The sequence below is a fragment of the Corythoichthys intestinalis genome, chromosome 21, assembly GCF_030265065.1.
Source record: "Corythoichthys intestinalis isolate RoL2023-P3 chromosome 21, ASM3026506v1, whole genome shotgun sequence".
Lineage (NCBI taxonomy): Eukaryota > Metazoa > Chordata > Actinopteri > Syngnathiformes > Syngnathidae > Corythoichthys > Corythoichthys intestinalis.
Window position 1 is genome coordinate 37,643,905 of NC_080415.1, and position 14,106 is coordinate 37,658,010.

Genomic DNA, 14,106 nt, shown 5'->3' on the forward strand with positions numbered 1-14,106 from the left:
TCGCAAAATGGATTTTGCCATGTGGCATTTTTTTGCCGTGTGGCAAAATTGATTTTGCCATGTGGCATTTTGGTGGCAAAATGGATTTTGCCATGTGGCATTTTTTTTGCCATGTGGCAAAATTGATTCTGCCATGTGGCATTTTTTTGCCATGTGGCAAAATGGATTTTGTCATGTGGCATTTTTTTGCCATGTGGCAATTATTTATTTTTTGTCACACGACAAAATTGATTTTCCCATATGGCATATTTTGCCATGTGGCAAAATTGATTTTGCCATGTGGCATTTTTTTTGCATGTGTGCATAGCCATCAATGGCATAACCTGACTTGGGTGTCAGTTGAATGTCAATGCGCTGTAATGGTAAGAGGATGGCCAAAAATCATAGCCACACGTTTTTCTGCCATGTAAAATTCATGGAAAATTTGGACGTGTAAAGCCTTCAATGGCAAAGCTTGAGTTGGGTGCCAGTTGAATGTAAATGCGCCGTAATGTCAAGTGTATGGTCAAAAATCACAGCCACACGTTTTTCTGCCATTTAAAATGAATGGAAAATTTGGACGTGCATAGCAGTCAATGTCATGGAGGTACATGGCCATGCATCGCCTGAAAAACTGCCATATACCCCCCAAAATGGGGGGGATGGCGTGGCTCAGTGGTAGAGTAGTTGTCCCCCAACCCAGAGGTTGTGGGTTTGATTCTCTGCCCTGATGAACTCGCCTAAGTCTATCCTTGAGCAAGATACTGAACCCCACATTGCTCCTGGTGCTGTGTCACCAGTAGGTACGGTAGATGGCGATGTAGTGTAAAGCGCTTTAAGCCCCTTGAAAGGTGGAAAAGCGCTATATAGGTATAACACCATTTACCATTTACCAAAAATGCCACATACCCCCCCAAATAAAAATGCCACAAACCAAAATCCATTTTGCCACATACGAAAAAAATATCAAATTCCATTTTGCCACATGGCAACAAAATAAAAAATGCCACATGGTAACATCCATTTTGCCACATGGCAAAAGAAACTGCCACATGGCAAAATCATTTTTGCCACATGGCAAAAAAAAATGCCACATGGAAAAAAATGCCAGAATCAATTTTGCCACATGGCAAAAAAAATGCCACATGGCAAAACCCATTTTGCCACATGGCAAATACCACTTTTGGTTCTTGCTGTCTCCCCATTTTTTTGCAGGTTTTGCAGTGATAACATTCTCAACAAAGCACCATTTTATTCGTAGTAAATTTTGTTTTGCCGAAAGCTCGGTGACTTGACGAAGACCTTTTATCTTAGCTTAGCGCGGCAGTGTGACATGAGCTTGACACGCGGAGCAGCTGGTGGCCTTTAAACAGCTGAGCTGACGTTACGGCCGACTCGCGGAGCGTCTCTACTGGTCGTCTGCTGCGGCCCCGCCCCCTTTTGCATGTTTCCAGGGAGAGCGCTCAAATCGGTGGGGGTGCGGGAAGCGGTTAGGTGACACTTGACCCACAAAGAAAGGTCCAGACGTTCAGGAAGGAGCAGCACCCCAAAATTTTGGGGAACATTGAAGACCTACATAGAGGATCCAAAGCAGGTAGGTTCTAGTAATCTATAACCTGCCTGACGACTGCTTCACTTCTTTCAAGTACACCTGATTCAAACTAGTATTTCATCGATACTTGGATCAGTACTGATGCCCACTAAAATAACGTCATCGGGACAGTACTAAGACATAAAGCGCAATATGTAGCCTACTCTTCGAGATCAGGTTGCACTACCCAAGATGGCCGCCAGGTGTAAAAACACTTTTTAGCCTTTACATGACAACAGACGTCTAATTGTGTGGTGTCCAATTGTCCTGTTGTGATTTTTTTTCAATGAGCTAATCACCTGTAGATGTCTACAGAGCCCTTAAAGGGACATCAGAAGAAATAAAATATATTTGAACCATCTGGTGCGCACCAGAAACAATTTGGTGCACACTAAAAACTTATTATTCAGTGAATGGAGCTGGCAAAATGGACCCAACATGAAAGTAGTTATTCACAGAGATGTTCTAGTGTATCCTGAGGCGAGAAATACATTCACACACTCAGGTGAAAAAAAAAACTCTTTTGAAGAGGGTCCTACAAAAAATACATTCACACACCCAGGTGAAAAAACCCTTTTGGAGAGGGTCCCACAAAAAAAGGAGGCGCTCATGAGCTGTGCAGCCACACACTTACTCAAAACCAAAATGAATCTTCTAATTGGGCCCATTCGACCAAGTCTGCCAAATTTCGTGTCTCTCTAAGCTGCCTAAGTCCCTGAAGAAATCGACTAACTTTTAATGGCGAACAAAGGGTCGTCATGGCAAAAGACATAGACATGTGGATATTTGCCATAAAATGTAGTATGACAAAGGCCTTGTAACTCCACTGACCAACCTGAAAGGAACTGGACATTGAAAAGTGAAATGAGTGACTGTCTGTTGCCACTAGTTGGCGCTGTAGGGTTGATGCAAGTGACCCCTACAGGACTCTTTAGGGTACGACTCTCAAGCATGGGATGTTTGGCACAGACATCTTGCATATTTGCCAAGTTATGACTTTTCAAAATTTGTGGTGAGACAAAATGGCGATAGTCATTTTCCTGTTTGGACCTCTTTGCTTCAACGAAAACTTAATATTTTTCATCAGGCACCTGAACACGTCTTAAGAAGACTTCCCTGATGCAAGTTTGAGGTAAATTGATTTCTGTTTCCTTGGGGGAGGAGCCGATCTAGTAAATAAGGACGTTGCCTGTCACCAGCAGGGGGCGCCAGGCCTAATGAGTAATATTTCAATGCAGTCGTGTTGAAGTTGGGATACCTCTCATACATATCAGACATGAAAAAGATTGACCCTTGCATCAGGGAGTTATTACAGTAGTTGTTTACTGAAAATTTGGCTTGGCCCCCCCCCCAAAAAGAGGCACTTTGGCACCCACCCAGGTGAAGCATTTGAATGAAAACTCACTATTTTAAAAACTTTACATCTTAAACGTCTCATGAACAGTCTCACTAATTTTGAGGATACAACTAACAGACGCGTTTTTGTTGTTGTTGTTTTTTCAAAACCGAAATGAATCTTCCAATTGGGCCTATTCAACCAAGTGTGCCAAATTTCGTGGCTTTAAAGCCTCCTAAGTCCCTGAAGAAATCTACTTCAATTTAATGGCGAACAAAGGGTCGTCATGGCAACAGAGAGACGTGTAGAGAAGGGCCTTAAAATGTCTTAACTAGTCTATAACCAGCGTTGGGAATAACGCTGTGACATAACGGCGTTATTTTTTCAGTAACGGGGTAATCAAATTATTTTTTCCGCCGTTACAACGCTGTTACTGTTACTGATGGTCAAAAGTGGTACGTTACTTACTCTGAATAAATTGAAACTACCAGCCGTAGCGACTCTGCTCTGTTTATTTGTCATCGAAGACTTGGGGTGCGTTCAGGTTCGAGAATAGCGCACGTACTTCTTATGACTCCAGGCTGTTTGTCTCTGCTCATTCAATTAGACAATGCTTTCCAAAGCATGCTAACGTTTCTGTGTCTGCTACACCTGAATGCTAGTCTCGTTCCCATCGCCCACTGTCAGCCAGCAAGAATGCTGCTTCCATCTTGAGGACGGCAGACGCTTGGAGACGAGGCCACCTGAACGCACCCCCTGGTTAGATGCGATGGAAGTGATTGTGATTAGCTGAGGGTTAGAGTCATGTGTCATGGTAAACCAATCAGAGCCGGTGTTTTCACACACAAACCGGAACAGCGCGTGCGGCAAACACACACACACGCAAAACAAATGCAGAGGGATATGATGGCAGAGCATTCAGAGGAAATTTTGTCCTTAACAAGGTGGAGATATAAACACTATTTCAAGCTGGTGGAAATTAAAGAATGTGCATGTAAAATGTAATTTATGTCCCGAGACAAAGCTTTTGTCGACATCTGTGGTAAGCAATTCAAATCTGTTTGTTTTTGTTGCACTTCAAGTGTAGGATAAATCTGTTGCTAGTGAGGTGCAATAAATATTACAAGGTTCTATAACACAACTACCTGTCTGTTCTTCTCTATTTAACTGACTCGAATACTGCTCAGAAAATTTCAAATTCTTTGACATACAACAACTTCTTTTTAATGTAATGGAAATAGTTACCTTCCCTGGTAACTAATTTTACTATAGAGCACAGGTGTCAAACCGATTCCAGAAAGGGCCAAGTGGGTGCAGGTTTGCTTTCCAACCAATGAAGAGGACACCTTTTCACCAATTAGATCTTTTACATGTGTAATCAGTTCAACTTTGTCAGGTGCTGCTTGTTTCAGCAGGAAGTTCATTGGTTAAACTCTCTGCGCGTTATCGGTTGGAACAAAATCCAGCACCCACTTAGCCCTTTCTGGAATTGGTTTGACACCTGTGCTATGGAGTAATTCAGTTACTAACTTGGTTACTTTTTGGAAGAAGTAGTGAGTAACTATAGTTACTTTTGTAAAGTAACGTGCCCAACAGTGCTCATGAACAGTCTCACTAATTTTGAGGATACAACCAACAGCCAGTTTTTTTTTTTTTTTTTTCTTTTTCAAAACCAAAATGAATCTTCTAATTGGGCCTATTCAACCAACCAAGCCAAATTTCGTGGCTTTAAAGCCTCCTAAATCCCTGAAGAAATCTACTTCCATTTAATGGCGAACAAAGGGTCTTCATGGCAACAGAAAGACATGTAGACAAGGGCCTTAAAATGTCTGTTAACTAGTCTAAAACACTCAAAACAAATGGAGTAAATTATTTGACTAGATTTAAGAAAAATAGCCTGATTGAGATGTTGTGAATTGGCAGTGTACAATTAGCCGTAATATGTCCACGACCGCATATATCGGTATCGGTTTGACATCAGTATCAGATTTTTGGAGTTGGACAATATTGGTTAAAAAGTCATTATTAGACAACTCTACTCCTCTTTCAAAGCAGCGCACGATGAGGTCCGCTGTTTTTGCCCACATGTCCAATTTTCAGCCAACTTTCGCTTTTAGCCAGGTTGTTCCTGTGAATGACGGCGATGATGATGATGTCTTTCTGGACTATGACAGGAATTCAACATCCGGTGGCATGCCGGACCACGGCGGCGGTCGCGAGCGGGCGCCCCCCCTCGGTCAAGCCATGCTGCTGGGAACGGCACGGGAAGCCGCGGCACCTTTGAGCGTGTCTGTCGTGGCGCAGGCAGAAAGTGAGATGAGATACTCCGTTGCGCTGAATCGCGTCCGCGCCGCCACTTGCCCTTACGTACGATGTACGTGTTGCGTCGACAGGCGAAGATTTTCAAGAGTTCAGCCCCACGCACGTGCAGACTTCCCGCTGGCAGCTGCGTCTCCTCAATACCTTCAGGTACATCTTTAGAAGCGTCTTAATATTGATGCTGTTCGATGGCGCCACAAGGGGGAGCCACAGGGCTAGTACTTTATATAGTAGTACCTCAAGATACGGAAGCTTCTGAATACAAATGATACGATATTACGAGAAATTACTAGTAAAGATCACGTCATTTTCAAAGTATCGGAATCGGCAAAAAAATATCGGACATGCCTTTTTTTATTTATTGATTTTTTTTTAATTAAATCGTTTTCTAATTGTATTTAACGTTACAGACAAAACGTCTTACACTCATCCAGAGTAGTTTTGGCTCAAAGTAGGGCTATCAAATTTATTGCGTTAACGGCGGTAATTAATTTTTTAAAATTAATCACGTTAAGCAATTAACACTGCACGACCCACTCACGCATTCAATCTATAAAGACACCGTTTTACCTATAGATAGCGCTAAAAGGCAGCGTATAATGAGTAGAGAGAATTTTGACAGCCTTTGGAGCCATTTTTTATGTGGCTAAAGCCTTACAATACCTCTCTCAGCAATAAATTATAACGTGAGAATGTGGGGAAGAAGAGTAGTAGTTCATCATTTTTGTAACGCCCTATGTTCTTTCCCAACGCAGAGAAGATATATCAATTGGTAGCCCTACGCACAGTCATGGTTGCACTTCCCATCATGCATTTGGGCATGGCTACAGTATCATTTACTGAAAGCTCAACAAATACACTAGATGGCAATATTTAGTCACAATATACAAAGTCACAGGTCTTTCTATCCGTGGATCCCTCTCACAGAAAGAATGTTAATAATGTAAATGCCATCTTGAGGATTTATTGTCATAATAAACAAATACAGTACTTATGTACTGTATGTTGAATGTATATATTCGTCCGAGTTTTATTCATTTTTTTCTTAATGCATTGCCAAAATGTACAGTATATGATCGGGAAAAAGTATCGGGAATGTTTGGAATTGCATCGGGAGCAAAAAAAAAAGCAATCGGATCGGGAAATATCGGGATCGGCAGATAATCAAGCTAAAACGATCAGATCGGGAGCAAAAAAAAATCTCGGAACAACCCTAGAAATTAGTCATCATAATTGAGGCATGGAAAATGAATGAATGAATGAATTTCATCCATGTTGTGATTTGGTGTGTTCAGGAAGCAAGACCCAGACGTCGTCACAAGTCATAATCTGTCAAATTCATCCAACTTTGTAATGACGTCACGCCACGACGTCATCCCCCCGCCACGCCAGTTCAAGGACTCGCCGACGTCATCGGGCGAAGACGCCGAAGACGAGCAATCGGAGCAAAGCGAGAGCGAAAACGAAGCCACCTCGTCGTCTGCTTTTAGCTCCTCCTCTTCGGCCGAGCTGGAATACAGCTCCGCCCGTACGCCGAATGGCAAAGTCGTATCCCTTTGTCCACTGGCGACTCCCATCGTCCAGCGCCGCCTGTTGGACTGGAGGACGAACAACAACCAAGGATTCCTGCTGCACCGTGTCACGAAACTCAAAGCGCTAAAGATGGCAATGGGTACGGTTCGCCTCTATTGTTTATCATGCAGTATCAGTATTGTTTTTGGCAGCCATTTTAAGAGAGACAGCGAGAACCAAAAGTGGTATCTGCCATGTGGCCAAATGGATTTTGACATGTGGCATTTTTTTCGGAATGTGGCAAAATGGATTGGGATTTTGGAAAAATTTGGATGTGTATAGCCGTCAGTGGCATAGCCTGACTTGGTTGCCAGTTGAATGTTGATGCGCTGTAATGCTAAGTGTATGGTAAAAAATCACAGCCACACATGTTTTTCAAATTAAAAATTTGGACGTGCATAGCCGTCAATGGCATGGACATGCATGACCTTCAAAACTACCCCGCCCCCCAAAAAATTGCGACAAACCAAAATCCATTTTGCCACATACCAAAAAAAAAAAGCCAAATGTCAAAATCAGTTTTTCCACATGGCAAAAAAAATGCCACATGGCAAAAAAACGCCACATGGCAAAAAAAAATCCCACATATTTGCCATGTGGCAAAACCTAACCCCAAAAATATTGCGACAAACCAAAATCCATTTTGCCACTTACCAAAAAAAAATGCCAAATGTCAAAATCTATTTTTCCACATGACAAAAAAATGGCACATGTCAAAATCAATTTTGCCACATGGCAAAAAAAATGCCACATGCCAAAATCAGTTTTGCCACAAGGCAAAAAAATGCCACATGGCAAAATTAATTTTGCCACACGGCAAAAAGAACGCCAGGCAGAAAAAACGCCACATGGCAAAAAAAATGCCACATGACAAAAAAAATCCCACATGGCAAAAAAAATCCCACATATTTGCCATGTGGCAAAATGGATTTTGCCATGTGGCATTTTTTTGCCATGTACTTGGCAAATACCACTTTTAGTTCTCGGCCCTGCTGCATTTTAATGTTTGTCTTAGTCTTTTGGACGATTATACTTATTAGTCTTAATCATATTTTAGTCATCTCAAAATGTGTTTGTCCTCGTCTAGTTTTTGTTGACGAAAACTCAAGACTAATTTTGTCTAGTTTAATATTTTATTATATATTTTATATTTATAGTCTAATATTTTCAAGTGGGAGAACTTGCACAATTAGTGGTTGACTAAATACTTATTTGCCCCACTGTACATATGTTTAAGAACTTGTCCGCCCTAGTGTGGCCTTAGTTTGGATGTGGTATGGTGTTGGTGTGACCTCCACGTGACCTAGCGGTCTCCATCTTTTCCTCCACAGCGGGCGGTCCGAGCGGCGCCCCGGACGCCGCCGCTAGTGATAAACTGTACAGGCGCGGAACGGCGCCCACCGGCAGCGGTCTCACGATGCGCTGGGTAAGCCCGTGGAGGACTACAGCGGCGGACGAGGATGATGACTCGGACGCAGGGGAGGTCGACTCACTAGCCCTGGAGCGGGAAGGCCAGCCCACTTCTCTGCGGCATGAGCCGGCCTGGGATTCGGACTCGGATGTGGACATCTACGTGGGAGAGGAGGGCGACGACTACGAGAGCGACGACTACGAGGGCGACTGTGAGGGCGATGAAGACAAAGAAGACGGTTCAAAGCGCTACCTCCAAGCTCTGCTGGATGTTTTCCCTCTGTTGCGGAGAGGCCGGCAGACAGGTGGCGCTGGCGAGGGCTCGGAAGCGCAGCTGGACGACCTACGAGAAGGTTGGTCCGCCTGAGGTTTGCTCGCAAACACTCAAACCTGATTTCAGGTCTCCTTGAGATGATTTTGGGGCATTCCGGGGTCACTTCCTGTACATTTTAGATAATTTCCTGTTGATTTTAGGCCATTTCCAGGTCACTTTCTGTTAATTTTGGGTACTTGCTTTTGATTTTTGGGATAATTCGAGGAAGTATTGGTAGACATTGAGATAATTTTGGGTCACTTCTTTGTTCATGTTAGGGTACTTACAGGCAGGGGTGGGTAGTAACGCGTTACATTTACTTAAGTTGAACTTTTTGAGAAAAATGTTCTTCTAAGAAATGCTACTCTTACTCTGCTACTTCGGGCTGAGTCATTTTTTGAATGATTAGTTTTACTGGGGTAATATTATTTTGAAGTAACATTACTCTTACTTGAGTAAAATTTTTGGCTACTCGACCTCTGCTAACAGGTCACTTTTTGTAACATTTTGGGTTATTTCCAGGTCACTTCCTGTTGTTTTTGGGGCATTTCAGGCCTTTCTTGTTCATTTCCGATCACTCCCTGTTAATTTTGGATCACTTTCTGATGATTTTGGGTTATTTCCAGGTCACTCAGTGTACATTTTGGGTAATTTTGCAATTCAATTTTGTTAAAAAAAAAAATAAAACTGTGTATGGACACATTTTTGTGCAAGTTAAACGTGCCATTGGAAACATATAGGGAGGTTTTTGTCAAATTTTGGCGGATTTGTGCATTTTTGTGTAAAACTACTCTTACTCTGCTTCTTCGGGCTAAGTACTTTTTGAATGATTAGTTTTACTTGGGTAATATTATTTTGACGTAATATTACTCTTACTTGAGTAAAATTTTTGGCTACTCTACCTTTGCTAACAGTTCACTTTTTGTAATATTTTGGGGCATTTCCAGGTCACTTCCTGTTGTTTTTGGGGCATTTCAGGCCTTTCTTGTTCCTTTCCGATCACTCCCTGTTAATTTTGGATCACTTTCTGACCATTTCGGGTTATTTCCAGGTCACTCGGTGTACATTTTGGGTAATTTTACAATTCAATTTTGTTAAAAAAAATAATAAGTGAGTGAATGGACACGTTTTTGTGTAAGTTAAATGTGCTATTGGAAACGTATAGGGGAGTTTTTGTCAAATTTTGGCGGATTTGTACATTTTTGCGTAAAACTGGCTGATAATGTTTGTCCGCCTTGATTTGGTGAATGTTTAAAGTTTCTCTCCCACACTCCTGGAAAATTTGTCACCATGTTTTCCTAGACGTGGCCCTCCAGCCGGACACATGGACCCCGGAGCCGCGAGACGACCCTCCCTCCTGCTTCAGCAGCTCCTCACAGGCCTCATTAAACGTATGTGTGTCCGCAAGTGCATGGATTCTTTTAATTGCTGACTTTTTGTGGGATTTCCAAATCAGGACTCTGAGTGTTCGTCGGACGATGCCAGCTCAGGGGCATTCTCCTCGTGCGACGCCCGCGTGGAAAATTGGGCGCCGGCGCCCCCCTCGGACCGCTTTGAAGAAAACGCAACGAAAATCCGACCGATGCCGGCGGGATGTTGCCGGAGCGCCTCCTTCGGTCAGGCGGCAGGCGTGGATGTTTGGATTGAGCGCATTGACGGCGAACGAGTGAAGATTCGTGAACGTCAGCGGGTGCGAGTTGGACACGTGGCCGTCGGAATCAGCCAGCAGGTGATGCTCGACACGGTAGACCCACAATCCTTTGGGTTGGGACCAATTTGTTCTAGTAATGCACTGGTTCCAATACTACAAGTACGAGTAATAAAAAATAACATGCCGATAAGGAAAGTACGTACGTCCTTTCCGAGATCTGGTTTCCAACTTCTAATCTCCCTACCCAAGATGGCCGTCAGCTATGCACGCCACCGTAAAAAAAAAAAAAAGAGAGCTATAGACTTCATAATGTATTGACGTAACACGGAGCGGGGGCCGATAAATAGGGGCCTGCATTGTTGGGGAGGCCGTCAAAGCTCATGAGTGGAATCACAGACAAAGAGCTTTTTTTGTTGAAAATTCTTTATAAATATTGATGTAAAACATTCTCGATTCTTGGTTAAAAGCAAAATAAAACGTGCAGTTAGCGTTTATTTTACGTAAATATCTCGAAGTACAATGCTTGTCTGTTAGTGAATGTAGCTAGTGGCCGCCTAATGTAAACAGAGCTTTTCCGGTGAAAATTCTTGTGAATAAATGCTGAAATCCCCGAATTATTTATAGATATTCATGTAAAACAGTCTTGATTCTTGGTTAAAAGCAAAAACAAAAAAAATTTGCAATTAGTGTTTATTTTACGTAAATATGTTGAAGTACAATGCTAGTCTGTTCGTGAATGTAGCTAACGGCGGCCTGATGTAAACAGAGCTTTTCCGGTGAAAATTCTTGTGAACACATGCTTAAATCACCAAATTCTTTTTAGATATGGACGTAAAACAGTCTCGATTCTTGCTTAAAAGCAAAAATAAAACCGTGCAGTTAACGTTTATTTTATGTAAATATGTCAAAGTACAATGCTAGTCTGTTAGTGAATGTAGCTAACGGCGGCCTGATTTAAACAGAGCTTTTCTGGTGAAAATTCTCGAGAATAAATGCTTAAATCCCAAATTCTTTATAGATATAGATGTAAAACCGTCTCGATTCTTGCTTCAAAGCAAAAATAAAACCGTGCAGTTGGTGTTTATTTTATGTAAATATGTCAAAGTACAATGCTAGTCTGTTAGTGAATGTAGCTAACGGCCACCTGATGGAAACAGAGCTTTTGCGGTGAAAATTCATTTTAATAAATGCTTAAATCACCAAATTCTTTATGGATATGGACGTAAAACAGCCTTGATTCTTGGTTAACTGCAAAAAAACGTGCAGTTAGCGTTTATTTTACATAAATATGTCGAAGTACAATGCTAGTCTGTTAGTGAATGTAGCTAGCGGCCGCCTGATGTACACAGAGCTTTTCCGGTAAAAATTCTCATGAATAAATGCTTAAATTCCCAAATTCTTTATAGATCTGGGTGTAAAACAGTCTCTATTCTTGGTTAAAAGCAACAAAAAAAAACCTTCAGTTAGCGTTTATTTTACGTAAATATGTCAAAGTACAATGCTAGTCTGTTAGTGAATGTAGCTAGCAGCCGCCTGATGTAAACAAAGCTTTTCCCAGTGAAAAATCTTGTGAATAAATGCTTAAATCCCCGAATTCTTTATAGATATGGACGTAAAACACTCTCGATTCTTGGTTAAAGGCAAAAAAAAAAAAAAACGTGCAGTTAGCGTTTATTTTATGTGAATATGTCAAAGCACAATGCTAGTCTGTGAGTGAATGTAGCACACCCCCGCCTGATATAAACAGAGCTTTTCCGGTGAAAATTATTGTAAATAAATGCTTAAATCCCAGAATTCTTTATAGATATGAATGTAAAAGTCTCGATTCTTGGTTAAAAGCAAAAAAAACGTGCAGTTAGCGTTTATTTTACGTAAATATGTCGAAGTACAATGCTAGTCAATACATTTTGAAGTCTATGGGAGAGCTCATCGCCCTTTCCAAGATGATGAAGACGTCCAATTGTGTGGTGTCCAATTGGTTGATAATTAAGCTAGTGATGACTTAATTTTGATGTCAATGCATTGACTTTGATGGGAATGTTGCCACTCAGGGCGGCCATTTTGGTAGGGGCCACAAAAGGTCTTTTTCGTGTTTAGTTTAGTACTAAAAGATCTTTTTTTTAAATACCATGTTTTTTGTTAAAAAGTGTCGGTAAAGTATCGGCAGCCAAAATGGTATCGTATTAGTCTTGTACAACATTTGTGCATATTTTTTCCCTAAAATTTTCATGGACTTTCACTCTTGGCCAGTCCCGAAACCCTGCGAATCGCCGAGTACGCCTGACACGGCACAGTGACACCGCTTCCTTTCTCCCGATCAGATGTCCTCAAGCGCCTTCACTATGGAAACATTGGACAGCAAGTCTGTGTCCTTCCGGCGGGAGATCTGCGAGCCGTTTGTCAAGCTTCGCTGCGTGGCCGCTCCCGACTGGTGCCCGCAATGGACCTGGCGAGTTCGGGACGGCCAACTCGAAGTCCGCCAGTGACCTCGAGCCGACCTCGTGTTTGGCAGAGGTCGCCATTTCTGCAGGAGAAAGGCGCTAACTTTCTTAGCTTAAAGTAGCTAGCTAGCCTAGAATGCAATGTGGGTTATTCAAAAGGAACTGTTTTAAAATATTTTGCAATCATGTATTTATTGTAAACTATGTGTAGACTCTATGAATGTATATCTTTCCACCCACAAGAGTTATTGGTAGAATCTGTGACTGTTGATAGGACACAAAGTTTCTGTGCTAAAATGCTAATACAAGTAGTCCCTGGGATATGACGTACCCAACTTACGTGGTTTTGACTTTACACGCCGGAGTGTCGTCCACCATTTTGTCTCCTGTCAATTTTTTTAAGTCGCATAAACAGTAACTTATTGTAAGTCACAGGATCTTATTTTTTAATTTATTAATATGATGTGTTCTGTTCTCACTAAACGTGAAATTGTTCAGCTTTACAGACAGCAAACAAGGCAATTTTTGCTTTTTGAAGCTTTTTACTTCCTTCACTTTTGACAATTTGTATAGCTGTAACACACATATGTACACTTATGTTTAAAACGACACACATTTTAACTATAAAACACCTGACACAAAACAACTGGTGTACAAACGTCCATCTAGTCTGATAAATATGTAAATTTAGTCGATTAAATTTGACTAATTTCCCTCACATAAGTCCGCAAGCTTTAATGCTTCGAATCCTAACTTATTTACAATTCTCATAGAAAATCGCTCACACGTAATTCCACAAACTGTGTAAATTTAGTTGATTAAATTTGCCTAATTTTCCTCACAAAAATCCGCTAGCTTTAAAGCTACGAAAGCTAACTTATTTACAATTCTCATAGCAAATCGCTCACATGTAGTTCCACAAACTGTGTAAACTAGTAGATTAAATTTGCCTAATTTTCCTTACAATAGTCTGCTAGCTTAAATGCTACGAATGCTAATGTATTTATAATTCTCATGGCAAATCGCGAACACATAACTCCACAAACTATAGCTCTAACTTGATTACAATTGCATACGCAAACAACTTACAGCCTAATGTGAGCCAAACCAAAGCACAGCTATCCTTTATCCATGTCAGACATCTGAGTCAGGGCTGCAGCTATCGACTACTTAGTAGTCGATTAATCAATGAAGTAGTTAGTTCGAATAATCGAGTAATCGGATAAGGAACGTAAAAAGAATTGAATTCCTGAGCTGAGCTTCAAATTGTATTTAAAAAAATTATAAATTAAGACCACAACAAAAGAACAACTGGCTAATTTACATAGAAAAAGTCCGTTAGCTTAAATGCTATAAAATGCTAAGTTTTTTTTTTCTTCCCCTATGCTTTTATGCTAAGTATAACTATTAACTAAATTACGAATGTATTAAAAAACATCAGCTCAAACACTTATGTTGGTCTTAACAGAGAACAGCTGGATTCATCCATGTTAA

General features: G+C 41.3%; 1 protein-coding gene across 1 annotated transcript; it reads left to right on the forward strand.

Moving 5' to 3' along the window:
- Window positions 1–1,229: 1,229 nt before the first annotated feature.
- LOC130909840 (uncharacterized) lies at window positions 1,230–13,238 on the forward strand. The gene is made up of 8 exons (XM_057826746.1): window positions 1,230–1,573; window positions 5,081–5,217; window positions 5,300–5,375; window positions 6,521–6,897; window positions 8,129–8,560; window positions 9,823–9,911; window positions 9,977–10,249; window positions 12,493–13,238. Exons 2-8 carry the CDS (start codon window positions 5,100–5,102, stop codon window positions 12,655–12,657), a joined length of 1,530 nt encoding a protein of 509 aa, XP_057682729.1. The 5' UTR covers window positions 1,230–1,573; window positions 5,081–5,099; the 3' UTR covers window positions 12,658–13,238.
- The last annotated feature ends 868 nt before the right edge of the window (window positions 13,239–14,106 follow it).

Bases quoted from the DNA above. Each gene is read 5' to 3' on its own strand.
- LOC130909840 (XM_057826746.1), top strand. From the start codon at position 5,100: ATGCCGGACCACGGCGGCGGTCGCGAGCGGGCGCCCCCCCTCGGTCAA. The intron at 5,376-6,520 runs GTACATCTTTAG...TGGTGTGTTCAG, and splicing joins CGTCTCCTCAATACCTTCAG to GAAGCAAGACCCAGACGTCG. The intron at 9,912-9,976 runs GTATGTGTGTCC...TTTCCAAATCAG, and splicing joins CCTCACAGGCCTCATTAAAC to GACTCTGAGTGTTCGTCGGA.